General features: G+C 42.0%; 1 protein-coding gene across 3 annotated transcripts in view; it reads right to left on the reverse strand.

Annotated features, from left to right (window-relative positions):
• Positions 1 to 24,013, reverse strand: part of rasgrp3 (RAS guanyl releasing protein 3 (calcium and DAG-regulated)) — a 91,241-nt gene that overhangs the window by 32,063 nt on the left and 35,165 nt on the right. For all 3 annotated transcript variants that reach the window (XM_017702569.2, XM_017702571.2, XM_037541920.1), the window contains 4 exons: positions 8,958 to 9,185; positions 7,802 to 7,904; positions 3,275 to 3,337; positions 199 to 330 (listed from right to left, as the gene is read on the reverse strand). In XM_017702569.2, the coding sequence (XP_017558058.1) occupies positions 199 to 330; positions 3,275 to 3,337; positions 7,802 to 7,904; positions 8,958 to 9,027 (368 nt within the window). In that variant the 5' untranslated portion in view covers positions 9,028 to 9,185. The remainder of the gene's footprint in view (positions 1 to 198; positions 331 to 3,274; positions 3,338 to 7,801; positions 7,905 to 8,957; positions 9,186 to 24,013) is intronic.

A 24,013-nucleotide genomic window follows, 5' to 3' on the forward strand; every position in this document is an offset into this window, starting at 1 on the left:
CGTTATAAACAGCGTTTATTCTAATCAACATAACAGTGATCGTATCAACTTTATAGGTCAACGATGACTAATTTATTACTTGGTAATCTAATGGTGTGATCATTATGCTAATGCATACAGAGAGAGAGAGAGGGAGGGAGGGAGAGAGAGGGAGGGAGAGAGAACGGAGAGAGAGAAATGTGCAGAAACCGGACTCACATGGTGGATATGTCGAGCAGTTTGAGGTGTTGGTCACAGCCCAGCTGCGCTGCTACATCTCTGAACTCTTCCGTCAGTCGGATCAGACCCAGATCCAGATCAAACTCGGCAGGGAACTCCACGATCCAGTACCTAAATGCACACAGAGGACCAAAAATCAGCTTCTGTCTTCGTAGATTTCGAGATTTAAGCCCACACTTTTCCTCGCTCTCATATTCTCAACGAGCACAAATCAGAAATGACCATCAATTCATTTAAAGTCCAGCAAAAATGGGCATTAAGTACAGCTATTCAGGTTTCAGTGTCAGAAAAAATTAAATAAACAAATTGCCGCTGTTGGAATGAAGTAAAGCATAACTAGTGTACGGAGCCAATGCGTGGCCATGCCGTATTAAGATGTGGGAATGAGATAATAATGTGGGGCCACAAATTGGTAAGTTGTGGGAAGGGGATAATTAGCTTGTGGCCTCGACTTGGTAAGGCATGGGAACAAGGTCTCATTACCACACATTAGGATCTCATCCCTACACTTTACTAAATTGCAGCCATGACTTATCTCATTCCCATGCCTTACTGAGTTTTAGCCACAACTTACTTATTTCGTTCCCATGTTTTACTAAATTGTGGCTACACGTTAGGATCTCAATCCCACGCCTTACTAAGTTGTAGCCATGACTTCATTATCTTGTTTCCATGCTTTACTAAGTCATGGCCACACATTAGGATCTCATTCCCATCCTTACTAAGTTGTAGCCATGACTTAATTACCTCGTCCCCATGCTTTACAAAGTTGCAGCCATGACTTAATTAACTCATTCCCATGCTTTACAAAGTCGTGGCCACACATTCGGATCTCGTTCCCATGCTTTATAAAGTTGTAGCCATGACTTCATTATCTTGTTCCCACGCTTTAAAAAGTTGTAGCCATGACTTAATTATCTCGTTCCCATGCTTGTAAGCACAATGTTATTGTAAGCACAATGTTATTACCTTGTTTCCATGCTTTATTAAGTCATGGCCACACATTAGGTTCTCATTCCCACACCTTGCTAAGTTGTAGCCATGACTTCATTATCTCATTCCCATGCTACTAAGTCATTATAAATCTCGGTGATTGCATTTGTACAACCCATCTTCAAAATGTTACAGAAACAGTGACGTGAGCCTTCACTCGGGACCGTCTAGAGTGGACACTGCCTCATGGTGCACAGGTGTGAACGTCCCACATGTTGCAGACGCAGTAATATATTTAGGTCTTTGCACGCGGCAATGTTAGCACACATCACCTAGACAGACTGCGCCTTTTAGATAGAGCACAATAACAACCTCAGGGTGGGACTGTGGATGTGTGTGTTTGTTTACATGCAGGCATGGGCACGCTGCATGGGTGTTCTGAGGACACCAGGTCATTTAGGGTCCACTACGGCTTCTGTTCTGAACAAGAGCCGTCTGACTTGAATGTCTAGGCCCTCCAAAGTTGCCTTCAGTATTTAGTGAAATAACGACAGCCTTTCAGATTTACACTCAACCACCACTTCACAAGAAACCCATAGACTGCGGCTCCTGGCTGTTGTACAGTAAGACCCTAGTTCATCTGTTGTTGCACAATCTGTGTTAGATATCCTCTTGTCCTTCGTCAGTGGTCAGATCGCAAAGCTGCTCTTGAGTGGATGTTTTTGGGTGGTGGAAGACGCTCAACCTGCACTACCATGTCACGACCATGACAGTGTCAATGTTGCATTGAGAACAGTCTCTCCACCCAAATTATGAGGCGTGGGAATCTGGTCAGCAGCGGTCCTGTGGTTAGAAACTGACCTAATAATAAAGGAGGTGGAGGGTAGGTGACAAACCAGGTATTAATGGATCTGTTTCAAGAGTCTTAGCTCAAGGCGCATTGCAGACTTTTAACCGACTTTAACTTTCATTTCCAAACGTTCAGTGGTGTTGAGGTCAGCGCTCTGTGCAGGCCACTGGAGTTCCTCCACACCAAACTCATTAGGCCATGTCTTTAAGGACACAGTCATGTTAGAACGGGAAAGGGCCTTTCCTCAACTGTTTCCACATAGCATAGAATTGTCCAAAATATCTCTGTATACTGTAGCATTAGAGTGGCCATTCTCTTTAACTAAGGGGCCCAAACCATGAAAGGCAGTCCCAGCCCATTATGCCTCCTCCACCAAACTGCTGGTGGCACTGTGCATTCTGGTAGGTGGTGTTCTCCTGGCGTCCACCAAACCCATATTTGTCCATCAGACTGCCAGAGAGTGAAGCATGATCCATCACTCGAGAGAACACATTAGCACTCTGTAGTGAGTGATGCAACAGAGGATTTCTATGCGCTACAAGCTTCAGCTTTGTGCCTGAACTGTTGTGGCTCAGAGATGCTTCCGTTTCACAATAATGTCACTTACTGTTGACAGGGGCAGATCTAGCATGGCAGAAATTCAAAAAGCTCACTTGTGGCAAAGGTAGCATCCTGAAGTCACAGAGCTCTTCAGTACAACCCATTCAACTGCCAGTGTTTGTCTACAGAGACTGCAAGGCTATTTTATACACCTGTTATCAAAGGGTGTGGCTGAAGCACCTGAACTCAGTCATTAACAGGGGCGTCTACATACTTTTGGCCATAAAGCGAAAGTGTGAGTAAAGGCCGAATGCTGCAACACCGCTGACCTGGACAGAACTTGGAAACTGCTCATATGAAATATCACAGGCGGCTTTTAAAACCAGAGCGAGAAGCAGGGAAGGGGAGGTAAAGCAAGCCTCAAGCTCTCTCTAGTATGAATAACAGATTGCTGAGTCACCGGTTTCTGTTCCCTTCACATGAAAAAACTCTGCTTGTCTCCTGAGGACTCCTGTCAGTCCTCATGACATCACAGCTCCAAGCACAAGCTCCAGTCACGCAGCCCCCAGCAAGGAAGAACGTGAAGTGGGGAAGTGGGGGGGCGGTCAATGCAGGCCATGACGGCCTTCTCACAACGCTGTCCGCCGCAGGTAGTTGCCTAGCGATGTGAAAACATCTTGAGGATGTAGATAAGAGCCTGGAAAGGAGCTGAGAAAAAAATAGATTGTTTACCTCATTAAATAGCAAATCTTCAGCCTCGTCCGCTGACCGTCGTCTCCCGTACAGTCACGATATGTGAGCGCTTGTCAAGGAGAGTAGGTCACTGAAAAGGTTCGGTCACACACATACATTCAGGCAAAGGCATCGTCCTGTGAAAATTTTGGATCTAATTCATGTAATAATGACAGTACGTTATTAAGTTTCTATCACGCCACCCAAGAACAGGCAGATGCAACGACGTGTCAAAACAAAATGAACACACACCGATCAGGCATAACATTTTGACCACCTCCCTGTTTCTACGCTCACTGTCCACTTTATCAGCTCCACTTACTGTATAGCTGCACTCTGTAGTTCTACAGTTACAGACTGTAGTCCATCTGTTTCTCTGATACTCTGTTACCCTGTTCTTCAGTGGTCAGGACCCCCATGGACCCTCACAGAGCAGGTACAACCCCAATTCCAGTGAAGTTGGGACGTTGTGTAAGACATACATAAAAACAGAATATGATGATTTGCAAATCCTTTTCAACCTATATTTTCAACCTATATTCAACTGAATACACTACAAAGACGAGATATTAAATGTTCAAACGGATAAACTTTATTGTTTTTTGCAAATATTTACTCAGTTTGAATTTGATTCCTGCAACACGTTCCAAAGAAGTTGGGACAGGGGCGTGTTTACCACTGTGTTACATCACCTTTCCTTTTAACACTCAATAAGCGTTTGGGAGCTGAGGACACTGATTGTTGAAGCTTTGTAGGTGGAATTCTCTCCCATTCCTGCTTGATGTCCAGCTTCAGTGGCTCAGCAGTCCGGGGTCTCCGCTGTCGTATTTTGAGCTTCATAAAACGCCACACATTTTCAATGGGAGACGGGTCTGGACTGCAGGCAGGCCAGTCTAGTACCCGCACTCTTTTACTACGAAGCCACGCTGTTGTAACACGTGCAGAATGTGGCTTGGCATCGTCTTGCTGAAATAAGCAGGACGTCCCTGAAAAAGACGCTGCTTGGACGGCAGCAGATGTTGCTCCAAATCCTGTATGTACCTTTCAGCATTAATGGGGCCTTCACAGATGTGCCAGTTACCCACGCCATGGGCACTAACACCCCCCCACACCATCAGAGATGATGGCTTTTGAACTTTGTGCTGAAAACAATCCCGACAGTCCTTTTCCTCTTTGGCCCGGAGGACACGACGTCCATGATTTCCAGAAACAGTGTGAACTGTGGATGCGTCAGACCACAGGACACTTTTCCACTTTGCGTCAGTCCATCTCAGATGAGCTCGGGCCCAGAGAAGCCGGCGGCGTTTCTGGGTGGTGTTGATATGTGGCTTCGCTTTGCATGGCAGAGTTTTAAGTTTTGGAATGGAGAACTGAGAAAACTATGATATGGAATCGACTCTCCGGTCACTTGGAATCAGAAAAGTTGTCAACTTTCTGGAATCGAACAGTCTATTTAGCGTCTATGTCCACTCCTGTATTTGTAAGTTTTAAAACAGGTAGCTTCGGCTAACATCTGCCAAAGTTGCTAAGTAGGTCATATTGGCACTTTTTCCTAATTCCTAATGGGGAAGTCAATAAACCTAACTCCACAGATTTCAGCCGTGATCAAATTCCCTGCTCTAGAATTCCGATTCACTCGTAACTGAACTGCTAATTAAAGCGAATGTTTATGTGCACAACGTTCCTATTGAGGTGCAGCTCTCACGCTGACCATCACGCCAGTTAGCAGCTAACGCTATCAGTCACTGCATGCCACGCTAACATGTCGAGGTCACCTACAGTTACAATATTAATGCAATACAACTTTATATACAGCTTCACTATAAATCACCGCCACTGCTTATTTAATCTACCTTTTGTAGCCGTTACCATGACAGCAGACCTAGCAAGAATGCTAGCTAGCTAGTTTGCTGGCGTTTGTCTAGAGTTTCTCTCAAAAATGAGCAAAATGAAACATTAATATTTGGTCAAAAACATTAAAAACACAAATTAAGTGAATGCGCATCACGATTTCAGTGCAGTTGCACTGAATAACGAAGGATGGCAGGAGATTCATGTTCACCATGACGGCTGAAGTAGTTTCCTGGTTGATGATGCGTTTCCTGTTACCGTTGCACATGAGCTCCGCCTCCTAATAAGATTTAGTGGGAAAATCTAACAGGTTATAAAATTCAATTAAACCAGTTTTGGATTGATCCAGATTGAGCTGCTTCTAATGAATAGAAATGAGTAAAGTATATTTACAAATAAGTTTTATCTGAAATATTTGCTTAATGTTTATAATAGCCATAAATCGTTCTTTGAGTGTGTATATGTTATAAGTGCACACACACAAACACTTGATGCACTACTGGGAAGAGAGTCGGTGTTGGGGTCAGATTACAGGTCTATTCTATTCTATACAGAGTATTCCCATGGACTAGAGCACATTCACCAATCTACACGCATCCATTACGGATACGGGAGCATGTAGGGAAAACCTTTGAGGCGTCAGAGCATGGAACAGAGCTAAACTGACCAGGCCAAAGTTCAACAGAGGTTCGATTCTGATTGTCTACTGAGCTGAGGGGTATTCCAGTCAGTAAAACTGGATCATATAAACCTACAAGTGAGGAGTCTCTACATAACATCTCCACTTGTCCTGTTTCAGGCTTGACCTTTGGCTTAAATATCTGTAGTTAATCATTATTAACTGAGACAATCCCCTGAGAACTTCTAGGCCCTGCTTTCATGCTTGAGCAGCACTAAGTCTAGAAATGACACCTGCCTCCTAACTGATGTCAGGATTTGACTGTACAGTCTGATGTGTGTGTGATGTGCTGTAACAGGTAGGGGGTGTTCTTGTACACCAGGGGCAGATGCAGATCTGTCCCATTTTGCTTTTCACGTGTGGCAGTTCTCTACGTACGCTTGCTGCCAGATGCATCTCCTGGAATCAGCAGTTTCCATGTTTATGCAGTCAATTACACACACAGGTTGGTTTTCGCACAGTGTCAGGACGTGACGTTACACCTATGCCCCACTTATTTCGTATGTATTGCTGCTGTTGGAACCTCGTATCTCAAAAATGGTCACTTTTCCGGAGAAGGAAAAAACATATTTTACTTTTAGTAGAAGTCAATGGAACCAGACGTCTTTCCAAGTTTTTTGGGTCGTTTCTTTTTGTCCATTCATCATGGAATTTACAAACAATGTAAAGGGTAACAGGCACTTTCAAACTACGCCAAAAAATGAAAAACATCAAAAATGGATATACAAGGTTTTCCGTCAGCAGCAATATAGGCAAAAATAATTTATCCCATAAAGATTTATATATACAGCATTGGTCAAACGTCAGAGACCGCCCTTCATTTGTTTCATTTCCATAAAATAAACAGCCGTTAAGTATGTTATTCACTTTTTAGTGTCATAGAAAAAGCAGAAAACACAAATTACACAGAAGCCTCAACAATAAAATATAATATCAAATTTTACAATATCCACTTTCTGAATTTATTACAGCTTCCATTCTTTTCAGCAGTCTTGTTTTCAGTTTTTTGAGAAATCGGCAGGAATTTTTTCAGGGCAGGACTTGAATATTCGACCATTTGGAGATTAGTTAGTTGGGCAGGTATTCGATTTTTTATTATGGGATGTCAATAAAGACGAACTGCAAATTATTGTAATGTTCAGGGTTCTCAGAAAGACTCAAGGTTATGATTCATAATGCAGCTATATCTGATATCCCCAGAAATGTCTTCTGAAAAATTAACAATTTGTGCCAAATGGCTGATTTGACTGGAAGTTAACCCCTTAGATGACCAGGGCCCGCCAGCAGGCCCAAACCCGGGTCACCTAAAGAGCAGTGCTAGTAGCTGTTAATGAGGTATTGTTCTCGTCCCACTTCGTAGGGGAACATTTCAACCACTATCCTTTGTAACTCAGTTCCAAGGGGCAAAGTGACACTCCAAAGAAAGGTGTAGGGGTAAAAATGAGAAATGGGATCAGGCCTTAGTATGTACTAAGACTTTAAGGGGCTAAATAAATGAAGGGTGGTCTCTGACTTTTGCACTGTATTCGTTCTGTATATGCAGGGAGATTCACTCGAAAGAGGCCCCAAATATTCTGTAATAACTCTCGCTAGGATGAAGCCATCTGAACTAAACAACGTGCAATGTGCTCCTCAGTATATGGAGCTTTGAACAAGCCGGGATGTGTCGGAACGATGAAGTCAGCGGCGGACAGCCATTGTGACATTTAACCTCTGTTTGCAACTTCCAGGTGCAGATCCCCGTACCACTTCATGGGTCTGTCAGAAAACGGAGATCACTTCCAGCTTCACATGTAATACAATCGACTACACATACGCCAAGGTATGTAGTGTATTTGTTTGGTTCAGATCGCTTCATCCTAACAGGAGTAACAACAGAATATTTGGGGCCTCTTTCGAGTGAATCTCCCTGTATAAGTGCCTATATGTAACAATACGTTTTTCACAGGGCACAAACAAACACACAAGCACACACTCACAGAGCAGGTAAAGGATATATCATGAGGAGTTTTCCTGCCAGCTCTGTCGAGGAGACGTACCAACGGTGCATGAGCAGAAGAGTCCGGGGCAGCTGGTTCCCATGCAGCTCTCCTTCATCGTCTATACAACACAACACAAACTCAACAAACACTCACCAACTATAGCCTTGTGCATCTTTTACACAGGTATAGAAAACAGAGTAGCAGTGGTATTACTGTGGCGCACTTGACATACCAGGCTCACTAGGCTTGTGGAGTTTTACTTGGTGTTCAAATACGCTTGCAATCCAGTCTTTAGTCTCAGCGAAGTCTTTTACAATAGCAAGAAATCACGTTTGCTCAACATTTGGAGATGAAAAAAGGACAAGTTTCAAGTTTAATGGCAGTTTGAAGGCTGCTACTTCTCTTTTTAGCTTTGCAACATGAGATTTAAAAAAAAGAAGCAAACTTCAGACACCAAACTTGCCTTGCAGACTACATTCAGCTACATTTAGAGAAAGGGGAACAATTCCTTAGAATCAGTAAAAACACCTGATGATCTTGAGAGTTATTCTCTTTCTCTCACATAAGCATAGGTTTCAAGATGAGTGAATTTACGTCAGTTCAACTGTTCAACATTAAAATGAAAAATATTAATACTTGACTATCAAAATAATCACAGTTAATCACATCATTTCATGTAGCTAATCACGATTAATTGCACTATCCTGTGTAGCTAATTGCGCTTAATTGCATTATTTCATGTAGATTATCAAAATAAGTTGCATTATTTCATGTAACAGATTGTTCAATTGTCTTGTTTCCGCAAGTTTGACCCTAAGGAAAGATTTTTCTTCCATTTTATAAGCAATATATACTGTTTATATATACTATATAGCAATGTATACTGTATATATATATATATAGTTGAATACAAACATTTGAACACCCCAGTCAGATTACATCTTTGGTAGATTCTTAAGGTGTAAAGTTAACACATAACAAGGAAAGGAAAGATAATTAAATATTACATTCGTCTGCAAATCTACAATGCGCCATAACTTTTGCACAGGCCACTATTTATGCTTTTTCCAATGTTAAATTCAGCAAATAAACTGTGTGCATTAAAATGTGCAGGAGTGCGTTCTTTATAGAGGATGCATGTTGTGAAGTGAAAATAGAGTTCAGAACTCACCAAAAGCATGGATACATGCATCCAAGAGCAGCTCCAGCGGTGCCGCTTTCCCCAGCGTAAACGACCCCATGACCTCAAGGCCGGCCAGGATCCTACTGGGGCGTCCAACTCAATGCCATCAGATGGCCTCTTCTCCTCTCCTCCCTTCCTATTCTCTTTCCTCTCCTCCTCTGCTGATGTAAGAGGTTGTCAGAGACTCTGGGGGTGTCCAGCTGACTTGATGTAGCACTGTGGAAGTAACATTAAAGCAATAGTTAACAGTCAGATCACACTTTCTCAAGGCCCCACTGCAAAGATAAGCTACTTCAGTTGCTTGAAACCTACATGAAACAGTGTCCTGCAACTCACTTGAAACTCAGACGCAACAGGTGCAAGTTTCATGAAGCAGTCAGTCATGTGATCACTTGAAACAACACACTTTCAGACCATTTTCACCACTATATGGAAAGGACAATAAAAGACAGGATGGTACCTTGGGCAGGTGAAAAGCAGATCCTCCTGACTGACTTTGTGAGTTATCAAAGCTTGTTTCTATACCCAGCTAGCGCTCTGTTTTTTGTTAGTCTGATGTTAGGGTGACAACTGTGACGTAACTGTGCAACAGGAGCTTGATGAAATGGGTCTCCGTGGCAGGCAGCTGCATTTAAGCCTAAGATCGCTATGTGCAATGCCAAGTGTCGGCTGGAGCGGTGAAAAGCACTGGAGCAGTGAGTAATGGGTCATAGTTCACTATCTAATGGGTGAGGCTGGGTTTTGGTGGATGCCAAGAGCATGCTACTGAAATACAAAGTACCAACATAAAGTTTGGTGGAGGAGGAATAATGGGCTGGAGCTATTTTCCAGGGATTGGGGCCCATTAGGTCCAGTAATGGTAATGCTACAGCATGCAAAGACATTTAGGCAATTATATTCTCCTGACTTTAGGGATACAGTTTGGAAAGACTTTGCTGTTCAAGCATCCCTGTCCACATACTTTTGGCCATACAGTGTATCACATAACATGGTTTTGGAGAGCATTATACCAGTGACAGATAGACGTTATGGCAGTCTGAAGTGCAACATAACATATCAATTTGTAGAAAATCATGCTGGGATCGAACCTGCGGGATCGAACCTCAGCTGGGATCGAAACGGCGACCTTCCGGTCACACTTTTTTTTTTTTTACTGTTTATAAAAAATCTGATCATGCATTATATAAATCTAACTTTTCTTTTCAGTTATGTTGCTTCTGTATCATTCTACATTAAACTACTTTTTTAACTGTCCAAATTCGGTTGCAGCACAGCCTATTTTGCATGCTCAAACCAAACATAAAAATCTCCTAAATATTAAAAAAAAACGTACAAATCGTGTGAGTAAAACATTTGGGAATATAGACCAACAAATTTCAGCACATTTTGAGAATCATCCATATTACATTACACCAGTCTCACGAAAAACATTTGAAAGATATTTGAAAAGCCGATTTCTTTCATGCTATTTGGTCCACTACTCTGGAAATATGAAATCTCGGTGACTCAAAACCAGTGGAATGTGATGAATCCGTGTAATGGTTCTTTTTCCCAGCTTCGTCCCCTCCCTCCCATTCACCTCCTCCATCGACAGCCGTCAAATCATTTGCTTGTTTAATTTTTCTTCCCAGAACTCCCCCATGGCTACCATCAATATTTGATTGCTGTCTCTAGTGTGCCGCCTGCGTGATGCGGCTGAAGCAGCTCACGATTCCACGCAGATGGCGTGCTATCATTCTGGCCCATTGAACTGAACGAGGAGCCGATCAGCGATTACGTAATGCTTCACATGGACACTCAAATTGCTCACTTTCTCATGAACGATTTGTCATGGCCAGAGTCTGAATGGATGCTTTCAACAGACTTGCTCCCAAAAGATAAACACTGGAAGTCACAATGTAAAACGCCTTGTGACCTAAACAGCTGATGGTTTGGGGAGCAGTATGGAAAATATATCATACGCCTCCCGTCACAGTGATTTCATCAGTATAGCCTGTGTTGATTGCTTACTTATCACTCCATACTTTGGAGCACTTTACATACTGTGTATACAGGGTGTCACTGCTTTCAGAACCATACATGCAATCCTTCTACAAACCATGGTTCTTAGGCCTGAAACATACTTCATGCAAGGACTCGAACACAAATGACAGCGCTCAGCCAACGCACTGCAAACGCTCGGTCCTTCTGTACAAACTCGCCGTGCATTCTTACGTTTAACTGTGGAGGGTAAAACACTCAGTACTGAAGGGGGCGATGGAGGACAAATCAGAGAGGGATCTACTGCTATTCCAGCAGCCTCAACAGCTAAACAGGGGCAGCAGAGGAGACTGAGCTGCTTTACCTCTTCTCTTGGAATGGAAATGTGATAATCAATCAGATTTTCATGCCATCTTTGCTTGAGACTCAACTGATCGTCTGCTATGACAGTTGAGAAAACATGCTGGCGCTACAAGACTGCTTGGCCAGGCTTGGCTGTTTTAGCGCCCCTTGCTGTGGGGGCACTAAAACATCACATTTTTGAATGCAACTATGCACGAAACCCCTTCTGCATAGCTTGAAGCATCTGCCTTCTTGTGTGAAACATGTTTCGGGTCTTAAAGTCATCATTACAGTTTCAGTATTCAACCTAAGTTAGAAATTGCACTTGAGGGCCCCCAAGTGGCAAAACCATCTGGCTCTAACACTGGGAGATTGCCCTCGCTGCACCCCCGTCGCTCAGCGTGATGCTAGCCAGCAGGGGTGTCTGTTAGTTGACACGGCTGTTGGTGTTCTCCTCCAAGCGTGTTGAGCTCTCCAAAGACATTGCATTAGCAGCGGTTTGAAAAGTTGCGGTGGCAGTTAATGAATCTCTGACTGAGTACGTGCCATCCCAGCTTTTTAGCATTGTGTTGTTGGGGGAGACCTAGCTAGTGTGTGAAATTGGCAGTGACCAAAAAATAAATCAATCACAGGGGGCGTTCATACTGGGGTGTTCATGCTGTGTTTTTCTGAAGGTGGACGACAGCAAGGCCTATATACATGGGGGGGTTCCACTGCTGCGCTTTTTAAATGCCTCATTGGGCTGTGCAACAGCTAGTTCTAGCTAACTGGCCAGCTAAAATTGGCCAAACATCTTGCTTCTTAATTATAGATAACATAACAAAACCAGGGTCCGTACAAGGAGACCTGCCACTTCCTATTTCTCCCATTATATCTAAAACACGACGGCAAAATGCTACAGGCCGTCTGCCTTCAATGAATGGAGCTAAACGGCTAAAAACAAAATATTTGTGCAGGAACTTCCTTCAATTTTGTAAAGTATAAGCCCTGATAGCGAGCGTATATATGTCTGTTGGCTTGAATATATGTATTAAATTACATTAAATTCCATATTTTAGTAGATATTCCATAAGTGACATCACGTGGTTTGATGCTCTGTAGCAGCCTTTTTGTAAAATGAGTTTTTCACTAAAGATGTCACTGGTGTTACCTTTCTTACGTGAAACACCAATGACGATCGGTAACCCTGGTGACACCTATGGAGAAACAGAAAAGTGAACGTTTCTGTAGAATGACCCAGTGTATGTGGTGCTCAAAGAAAGAAAGAAAAGCTCTTTGTTTTTCATGATTTAGATATGTGAAGGACCTCAGCCACTAATGCCCCTCTATTACGACTGGCAATGACTGACAAACAATAGGAAAAAGCACCTCAGCCGCAAAAACCAGCGTGAACTCCCCAATAACAGATGTCTCAATGGCTCAGTGTCTCATTGCTTGAAGAAGTGCTATTACTGGGATGACAGTAATTGCTTTTCTTTTCCAAACGGAGCAAAATTCTTTGAGAAAGATAAAATATGATGTCTGGAACTTCTGGATCGAGGACCAAACTGGTGCTTTACGGTGGAAATTGATACCAGATTGCAGTATTGTGTAAATTATCTTCTATTTTGGGACTTTTGGGGTTTTTTGATTGGGGTGGATTGTCAAACAAATCCGCAGAGAAATGACTAGTTGGAAAACAGCTCTAGTCATTTGGGTTTTGCACTGGTCCATATGGTGTAGACACTAACAAGTATCGTCGTATAAATCCTCTGAAGTCAGTTCTTCCTACTTCATTACGCTGCTTGAAGATCATCCACTCTGTCGTGTCATTAGTGTAGAGGTAAGCATGGAGAAGAGCTCATTGAGTGATTATTGATGTGATCTCTTGTTGCTATCTTTGCGCACTGAGGTGTTTGACAAGAAGCATTTAGGCAGCTTGCAAAAAGAGACACAACTTGCAATAGTGGTCAAGGCAGAAGACCACATGCACTGTAGTCACTAAAAATAGCATGTATACTTTCAGTAAGACCGTGTGAGCCATCAGAAGGAACCTGCAACATGGCCAATGCTTTGGAGCAGTAGAGGCCAAACGTTTTGAGCCAGAGCACTCAAGTTTAAACAAGTGCTTTAGCCCAAAATGCTAAGCTAGCAAAAAAAAATCCTGGTGACCTGTTATAAATTCAATTCCACTAATGTTAAGTTGTTCCTAATAACTTTCATCTGTAACTAGTTGTGTTAACACTCCTTTAGTTATACAACAGCAAGAAAGGCCATCAGTAATAATGTCGTTGGTTGCTACTAGCTTTTAGCCATTATTAGCAGTGTCAGCGCTCCTTAACTAAAAAAAGCAAGAAAAGCCGTCAATCATAACCCTTGCATACTTTATATGCACTATATTTCCAAACGTGTTCACTCCCCCATCCAAATCATTGAATTCAGGTGTTCCAGTCACTTCCATGGGCACAGGTGTATAAAGCCGAGCCCCTAGGCCTGCAGACTGCTTCTACAGACATTAGTGAAAGAATGGGTCGCTCTCAGGAGCTCAGTGAATTCCAGCGTGGTGCTGTGATCGGACGCCACCTGTGCAGCAAGTCCAGTCGTGAAATTTCCTCACTACTAAATATTCCACAGTCAACTGTCAGTGGGATTATAACAAAGTGGAAGCGATTGGGAACGACAGCAGCTCAGCCACGAAGTGGTCGGCCACGTAAAATGACAGAGCAGGTCAGCGGATGCTGAGGGGCATAGTGAGCAGAGGTCACCAACTTTCTGCAGAGTCAATCGCTACAGACCTCCAAACTTCATGTGGCCTTCAGATCAGCTCAAGAACAGCGTAGAGAGCTTCATGGAATGGGTTTCCATGGCCGAGCAGCTGCACCCAAGCCTTACATCACCAAGCGCAATGCAAAGTGTGGAATGCAGTGGAGTAAAGCGCCGCATTGATTAGCATAACAACACGAACAATTAACATTTTATCACTGACTGATTGTTTTGAATCTTTGACTTTCAGTCAAATCATACCAACCCGGTTGTTCAACCAAAGGCTTATGTCCTTGTCTTTTTTCGTTCATAGCTGTGCAGTATTATACAACCGTTCTAACCATTTGTGTTTTTTCACACACACTGTATCACTCCACTGTTGCTAAGCGACGACTCTGACAGCTGTAGGACACGCTCAAGCCATCTGAACGTTTGTACTTCTTACTTTGTGCACAAACAGAAAACGGACACTGTTAAGGTCACATCTGACCGACAGTCGATTTGGTCCGACTCTGAAGACGAGACGACACTAAATTCCCAAACTGTCATCACCACTGAGCAGCTTTTCAGTCGGCAGCTGTGACAGAAGAACAGCTGAACAACCTGGAATCAGCCAGAAATTAACCAGTTACAGAAATGGGCCCTGATAGCCTGCTCATTGTTTTCTGGGGGTCCACCAGTGGTTAAGCAGAGTAATAGACAAAATTACACTTATCATCACTCATTTTACACTCATAGTCCAGTTTACTTATTTTTCCATTCTTTTCGTTTTTAGTTATACTTTGTTAATTAGTTTAGAAAATAATTTTAATTTAGCACAGTGTCAGCAACTACATTTTCTATAAAATCCTTTTATATCAGGCCTAGTCATTATTTTTGCTCTCTCAGGTGTTTGTAATATTTGTCTCAGTTTATTTTCCAAAATTAAAGTCTGTGTGCATTTAAAATCTGTTTCAGGAGCTGAAAATTACTTAGTGCTTGTATGTAGGGTAATAATCTGGGTGGTCGATGGGTGGACCAGAAGTGGCAAACTGTCAGCGGGGTGCTGACCTTTCAAGCCAGCGGATCTGGGACCATTCGCCAAACTAAATGAGCTGTAAGCTGCTTTACAGACTCACTGGAACAAAACAACATTAATACTGATCTGGAGCAAAACTGACCAAACTGAGCTGAACCTGATATTGGGTCAGTTTTATGGCTCAATCTGATTTGGTCTGACTCTGAAGATCAGACACGTCTGGCGAATGGTGTTGGGTTCATTTCTGGCTGATTCCAGGTTGTTCAGCTGTTCTTCTGTCACAGCTGCCGACTGAAAAGCTGCTCAGTGGTGACGACAGTTTGGGAATTTAGTGTAAGGAGCTGGAGAACGAACTGCCAGCTGAGCGGCGAGTGGGCGGAGCTCGTTACTCTGATGTAGCACCAAGCTGCTCGTTAAGGAGCTATAATTAGGAGGAAGGAACTGAACATTAAAACATATTAAACGCCGCGTTCACGGCCAGTTTATTCATTTCTTACTGTATTTATTTAACTGCTGTATTAAAGCAGTAGGTGGTTTCACGATAGTACGCTCCCTCTTGTTCTATTGCTTCAGTAACTCAAATATAGACGCCCAGGTGAAGTGATTTGAATCTTATTCTTCCTTTGACTGGAATGAGGCACATTTAATAACCCCGTGCAACAAAGGCCGTGTTTTATCCTGACATTAATGACTTTGGGCGTAATTGCAGTTGTCATGGAGATGCCTTCATGTGATTGATTGAACGGTACTTGTGTCAATAGTCCAATACATTTGAGACATAATGGAAGCCTTCATTATTAGTGTGACTGAATCATGACCTTTTCACCTGTCTCTCTTAATGACAGGGACCTTTGGGGAGCATGAGCTGTTAATAAACTCCAGGAGGGAACCCTCGGGGCCTTCTAGGTACTGGAGAAGGCTTAATGACTGCTGGGAACCACAAATGTTGTTCTGTTTATTTAATTTAATTATCTTGCTTCTTGTATTTCAACTCTGCACATACTGTCATAAATTGGTGAAAATAAAAATGATTTAAATGCTAAAATGATAAGGGGCTACAGGTATTTTCAAATCATCTTATTAACTGAAAAACGACAGAAATGGAGATACAAGGTTTTGTCCCGACAACAGCAATAGTCTTTTCTCTGGGGTCTCTAGGTAGATACAACCAAGCAAGCTTTCCCATTGGTTAGGCCTTCAGGAGCTGAACTACCTACCTAAAAAGCTCTACAAGGGCCCTTTAGTAAAGGAAGTAAAGGAAATGGTTCTATTTAGAGTTCTTTGCATGTGGAATGGTACTTCAGAAAGATGGAGAATGTGTTGTACATGGTTCTACGTAGAACCTTTTTGAAAGTGATTAGAACCCAAAAGGTGCTCTAAAGCTTGTAACAATAGAACAACTCTTTTTGGTGCTACATAGAACCAATATCAAAAAAGTTTTATATAGAACCATGCACAGAAATCTGAAAGTATGAAAAGTACCTTTTCAGCTGATGGTTCCACACTCTTAAAAAAGATGGCTCTTCAAGGGTTCTTTCATAAAGAAAATGGTTCTATATAGAACCACAAGCACTTTGTGTGATTAAAGGGTTCTTTGCATAGTGAAATGATTCAGAATGATGGTGAGTGTGCTGTACATGATTCTGTATAGAACCTTTTTGAAAAGGGTTCTATATAGCCCCCCAAAAGGGTTCTACCACTGTTACCATGTCAAGTTTGTAACAATAGCAGAATCCTTTTTGGTGCTATATAGAACCAACACATTCTCCATCCCTGCTTTACCATGCAGACAACCCTTTAATATAGAACCTATATAGAACATACATAGAATCTATATAGAACCATTCCCTTCACTAAAGAACGCTTGAAGAACCATCTTTGTTATGAGTGCAGCCGTGAGGTGGTACTTCAGATTAATGGAAAATGTGTTTTCTATGGTTCTTCATAGTGTCAAATAGGGTTCTTCTATTGTTGCAAGCTTGACATTGTAACAATAGAAGAACCCTTTTTGGTGCTATATAGAACCGTTTCCAAACAGGTGCTGTATGGAGCCATCTACAGCACAATCTCCATCAATCTGAAGAACCATTTCCTTGTGTAAAAAAAGCCTTTAATCATGCAAAGCGTTCTTTACATGTCCATGGTTCTAGATATAACATTGTGCTATTTTATTTTGCCAGATTTTTTGATTTTTGTATAATTGTGAATTGGGAAAATGATTGTGTGGCATTCCACTCTAGGAACTGCTCTATCGATCCCCATCACTTGGATCCGGAATTGACCCCAACATTCCTAAAATCGAACAGCCCTCGATTAAGCATTCTTGCCATGGGATGATGGAAATGCCAGCCAATCCTAGTCCAGATGAATCCTGTCCCTCAGCAGCCACGTTCCCTGCCAGAGACGGATCCTTTCCTCACGGCGCGGCGAGCGGAATAATGAAAGTATAAATATATCTTTCTAATTTTCACCGTATTCCTCTGTGAATCTGTGCATTCATGGCCACAGATGATGCCAGGGGCCACGGTGCAGCACAAAGGAGACCTGCCCTGACTTGCCCCGACCATATAACACAAACATGCACACGTGTGCGTTCACACAAACACTGTCCGCTCAGCTATACTTTAAATGCAAACACACAAGAGACGCACTGTTTTAAACCACTCCAGGCCTTGCACCAACGAGTCATTCACGGATAATACAGCCAAATACACATATTTCATTATTATTGCATTTAACGAACAGTCTGTTCTGTTCATGTGAGGTTAAACACTCGAAGTCGGGACTTCATGCTGGGTCCATTTTCCCAAAAGGTGAATATTAATCTTTTTAATTATTAAAGAAAAAAATCGCCACTGTCAAAAAAAAACACATAAGGCCACTTTTGTCGATTTTTATTTAATATTAATTAATATATAATTCATGTTTGCCTTCTTTTGTGACGTTACCATTTTGAATATCACTGCTGGTAGTCAGCTTCCTCAAACCATTTGAGTTGATGCAACTCAGGTTTTATAGTGTTCAAGTCTTTCTGAGATTACGAACTTATGTGGTTTTAGGCCAGTTCATGCAGCTAACTAGTGTACATATTGCTGTTGTCGGAACAAAACCTTGTATGTCCAATTTTATCATTTTTCAGTTTTTGACATAATTTGAAGACGCCTGTTGCCCTTTATATTGTGTGTAAAACTCATGATGAATAGACCCAAAGAAACGGCCCAAAAGTACTTGGAAAGACGTCTGGTTCCATTGACTTACATTAAAAGTAAAGTAGGTTTTTTCCTTCTCCTGTAAAGTTACCATGTTGGAGATACGAGGTTTATAGTGATATACTTGTTTGTTTGTTTTTTTTTTGGACAGCAAGAATATTTAACGTGAAGCAAGAGGACAAAATTACAGAGCCCCACTGGTGGCTTTACAAATAAAAATAATGCATGACCACAACTTAGTAAGGCACTGGAACAAGATAACTAAGTTATGGCCACGACTTAGTAAGGCATGTTCTCATTCCCATGCCTTACAAAGTTGTGATCCACTCAGACCAGCGCAACACACACTAACACACCACCACCATGTCAGTGTTACTGCAATGCTGAGAATGATCCACCATCCAAATGCTACCTGCTCTGTGAGGGTCCATGGGGGTCCTGACCACTGAAGAACAGGGTAACAGAGTATCAGAGAAACAGATGGACTACAGTCTGTAACTGTAGAACTACAGAGTGCAGCTATACAGTAAGTGGAGCTGATAAACTGGACAGTGAGCGTAGAAACGAGGAGGTGGTCAGGATATTACGCCTGATCGGTGGATATTAACAAGGTCAAACTGTATTGGTAAGTCAAACCTCTCAAGACTGATGGATTCTTGAGAGGACATTTGCTCTAAACCACAAAACCCTCCTCAGAAATAACCACTGAGTTGGATCAGCACCCACTCTCAACAAAACTGGCACATCGCAAGCCTTGCAAGCCCAGAATTCATGACAGAGGTATCCAAACCAAATCGAGCTAAGAACTGGTGCCTTCAGCAATAAATAATGTGGTCTGATGATGGTGATATGGTCTTTCAAGCTTTCCCGTACATCTGGATGCATTTACATTTGGAGGAAGCAATACGCTGCCTTCAAACCACACGTTCAACACAGTTGCACATAGTATCTTGTGGGCGTCAGTAGGTCCAGGGATTGGTCCGCAAGGCCGTATAACAGCGAAGGTTGAGGTTGTTTTAAAGGACCAATCGATGTTCCCTCAGGCTGTTTCCATCTTCTGAGAGCCCATGGCCTCATATGGCCCCTTAAACACTGCTAAGCAAATTCACAAATGGTTTCATTAAAATGACAAATGCTTCTCATATCTGACCCCAATGACCAGACCTCCCATTATTGAACCTTCAGTAGGAGTTCTGGAGCTCGGCATGCGGAAATGAAATATCTGAGGCTTTTCTTCAAGAATAGTTCCATATCCCACAGAGTTTAACACTTGTACAAGTTCCACAGCTCTTCTTCTAAGGCTGTCTATTTTTTGGTAGATAATTTGCCCTTTGTACCTCAATGCCTTTGGCAAAATTCCAGCTTCTTCTTTTCATACAGAGCACCTATCATTGTCTATCCAGTATATAAGGAACTAAAACTACTCACTTCTTTCTCACAGCTCAATGATAAGACTGTGTCTAAATGAACATATATTTTCGTTTTTCCATCAGAATTTACGTGACCAAATTCTAAGGCAAATTAATTAGTAAATGCATGAAATAAATGCACACTTTTATTTTATTTAAATGAACAGAACGTGTTATATCACTACATGCTTACAATTTACTGCTGAAAGCCAAAAATCTCCAACGCTCTTTGTGCTGTTTTCTAAATGTGATGTTTCCAGAGCAGATCACTGAAGAGACGCCGTCTGTTTATAGTTTAGAGCCCAGATTTGGGGGAAAACGGGTCGACTTTCAGTAGAAAAACAAAGTTCAGCTTCTTTTATTATAAGGGTTTAAAATGACATCACCATCTATTTGACTGGAGAGAAGAGCTACAGCCTCACACGACGCCCAGCTTCTGAACGGAGCTTATGGAATATGGAAGTTATGAAGAACATGACGAAGTGCGTTTTGGACCCACCGGTGGTCTCAAGGAGTTGAAGAGGTTGAATTGCCTAGTATAATGACAGTGTATTTCATTAGTACTTCTTCTTCTTTCGGCTGCTCCCTTTAGGGGTCGCCACAGCGGATCATCTGCCTCCATCTTGCCCTATCCACTGCCTCCTCTACTTTCACATCAACCATCTCCATGTCCACCTTCACTACATCCATAAACCTTCTCTGAGGTCTACCTCTTCTCCTTCTACCTGGCAGCTCCATCTCCAACATTCTTTGCCCAATATATCCACTATTCCTCCTCAACACATGTCCAAACCATCTCAACCTGGCCTCTCTGGCTTTATCTCCAAACTGCTCCACCCCATCAACTCTAAATACTATTGCATCACTAAAATATACACAAGATTCCAGAGTATTTCGTAGGTGGTTCATTTAGTGTTTCAGGTGGTTGCTAAAGTATTGCAGGTGGATGCTAGGGTGTTGTTAAATAGTTGCTACATGGCTGCTTTAGTATTTCTGGCGGTAACTAGCTGGTTATATGGTTTTCCAGTTGGTTTGCAAGGGTTCACCACATAATCACTCATTCATTTGTAAATTTGTTAATGAAATGGCTCATGGAAACCATCTTCCTGACCCACTGTAATGTTATTTATTTATGTTTTGTGCCTTGTATTAGTTCAAGTAATTATATGAGATAAGAACAACTCTACTCAGCCAAATGTAATACATTATATATGATAGTAAAACTCAACATAGGAGAAAATCAAGCTCTGCTTTTGCTTCAAATGTGAAAAAAACCTTAAGTGTGTTGGTCCATCCTTCGACTGTGAAAAGACACCTCAATGCTACGTGTCAGAAAGGCTGTGCATCTGTGAAGAAGCCCTTACTTAGGAAAGGAAACTGCTGGTGTTCTCAGAACAATGGACTGACCAGACCACAGTCCAGACCTCAACATCATTGTATGTCTTTGGGATTATTTGGATTGTGAGAAGCAGGAAATGCAACCAACTTCCAAGACTGAACTTTGGAGAGTGTAGAAAAGTATTGGAGCCATGGCCATGTTTATGAACATTTCGGGACCTGGGGGGCTATTGTTGCATGTTATTTTCTATGGAAGAATGAAAGAAAGTATGTAAAATATAATAAGCAAGATTTTTTGACAAAGGACATCAATACAACTAATAACCTCGGAGGCCCTAAGCGACTGGTTACACTGCTAATATCAAGAAACAGGCCTGAAGTGCAAATAAATTTAAAAAAACTTCTTTGGTAAAGAACTAAGCGCAATAGTCATGAGCATTTCCTTCTTGTGAGTCAGCTGAACGACAAAAAGTACCATTTGAGGATGGGAATGGAAATTTTGTGCACGGCATCAAACAATTGCTGAATCCGTTCAGACGGTGCACGAGGTCTGCGCTATATTCTGTTGGTTCATTATTATCTCAATATCGGCTGATATCACAGAAAGCTGCAATATGCAAACGAGCCCTTTGATACATCACAAACAATTTCACTGTGTGCTGTCGGCCTACTGAACAACGTCATACGTTCCAGATGAATTCCTGTAGGCGTTTTGATGAGTCAAAGGATGATCTAACAATGGCAAATACGTTTGCCCAAAATAGTGCCTCGCATTCAGGTGTTTTTAATATATCGCAAAGCATGCAACCACCAAATATTGCAACATAATGGCAAAACGTTGCATTTGGTCCATGTTGCTCAGGCCTAAATTGCACAGATAGAAATCTTTCAACCTAAACAGGGGGGAAAGTAAAAGTCCGTAAGTGAGAAAGATCAAGGTAAAATGCGGCTTGATGCAGATGTGATATGCGTTCACAATGTGTCGCTGAAGTTGCAGCTTACCAAGCGCACTGCACATAGGGCAGCCCACTAACTGTGCAGGCTTTAGGCCATCATGCAAGTAGGCAAAGCATTCATTGCATCCTAAAATGTGGCACAATTCATAATGCAACGCAAGCATTCTGACCGCTACAGCCAAGTCTGGTCAAGCTGTCTTGTACCGCCATGTGCTTTTGCCTGGTCAATGGTTAAAGCAGACCAGTCAATAAGTATCTTGCAGAACTGGCTCACTAATGTAAACGTATATACAGTGGTGTGAAAAAGTTTGTGCACCAAATACTTTTTTTTTAATTCCATATGATTCAATATGACTCAACAGAATCAGAATCATTCGCAGTGGTGGTGACAGGAACCAGACGTTTGAACGCCTCTAAAAACTCCACCACAGAAAATTATCACGTGTAATGGTTATGAAAACACTGACACATAGTTTTGCGATAGTTCTGAGAAGATTGGGGGGGGGGGGGGGGGTGTGATGATGGGCAGGCCAAAGAAACCTACTTTCTAATTTGGGATTTCCGTTATTATACCATCATGAACATTGCATATAATGCCTCATATGTAGGTTCACTTTTTGTTTTGGGAAGTAAATACAGGGGCTATATTTATTTACCCCTGGTTCCTATTACCACTACTGGAATCAGAGTCTGTGAGCTTCTCTACAGTGATGTCTACAGGTATGCAGAAATCTTTTAAATTACACGTGATGTTTGCTGAATTTAATAGCAGCACCTTGTTCGGATAGCTCCATGTATCTTGCCTTAAACTAAACATGTATTAAATTTACTCTAACCCTGAATCTATCTCTAATCCCAACACTAAACCTAATCTTCACTGAAGACCTAAGCCTAATCCTCACCATTATCCCAACCCTAAGCCTAATCCTGATACTTCTGAGAATCAATTAGAATTCACCAGATTGGTAATAATTTGAGCATCTATATATTATCTATTGGGGGCTACTTATCATATTGCGGCCTGTTCAAAAGAATAAAAAAAATTATGTTTTATTTTCTCTCAATATATAAATAAATAAAAACGATGCACTTGTTCCCTGTATGTAGTGTGTTATCTGTTATAACTTCTATAAACAAAGCATAAACTGATCGGGATGTGTTAAACGTTTGCGTACGATTGCATCATCGCCACGTCATTCCAATAGTAAGGCAGTTGCTGTTGATGCCGTTGGAATAACAGCAGACACCCAAATAGCAAGAGGATAGCAGGTCACTATTGGCCCACTGATGGCAAAGCTGACGGCCCACTGGCTTTTTGCTCAGTGTTTCCCAGGTGGTCTGATGGTGGTTAAGCAAAATTCCACTTTCACAGTTCAATTTATGTATGTTTCTTTCATTTCTTTCTTTCCTTAATCTTAGTAAATTAGTTTAGTAAGTCTTTTTACAGGGCGATTCAAAAAGATTCATTTGAATTCAAAGCACCATATTTTTACAACAGCGAGACGCCTATAGGAACCAATCACAATCCAACTGTAAGAGGGGCTCATAGAGTGTCTGACTGGCTCCTTCAGTCTGAGAGGAGCTGAGACCCCTGAGCAGAGCGTTCTGCGTTCTCCATGTCAATAAGAGTGAATCCGTCAGAACTGTGAAGCTCCAGCAGCTCAGGCGCTGGCTCCACAGCACTGGATGATCTCCGAAATCCCACTGAAAGAGCCGTGAGAGCAGCGACGCCCGACATGCTCAGTCTGATATGGGGTGTTAATGTTGTCCATACAGCTGAAGGAGGTTCATACTGGGCCCTTGTAAAATTACATAATAAAGGTTATGCTCAATTAAACCATTTACAGCTCACCGCATTGATCTGTAATGATTTACAAGTGAAATAAATCACTTTGAAACCGCCCTGTAATAGTGATACAGCCAATCTAGCACAGCATCAGCAACACTTTCAACAAAATCCTTTTATTTTGAGGCCTAGTCGTGACTTCTTTGCTTGAGTTCATGCTTTCTATCTGGGTACTGATTTGTCTGGTCAGTTCTGAGAGCTTCG

This window comes from Pygocentrus nattereri, chromosome 10, assembly GCF_015220715.1.
Source record: "Pygocentrus nattereri isolate fPygNat1 chromosome 10, fPygNat1.pri, whole genome shotgun sequence".
In the NCBI taxonomy this organism is placed as follows: Eukaryota; Metazoa; Chordata; class Actinopteri; order Characiformes; family Serrasalmidae; genus Pygocentrus; species Pygocentrus nattereri.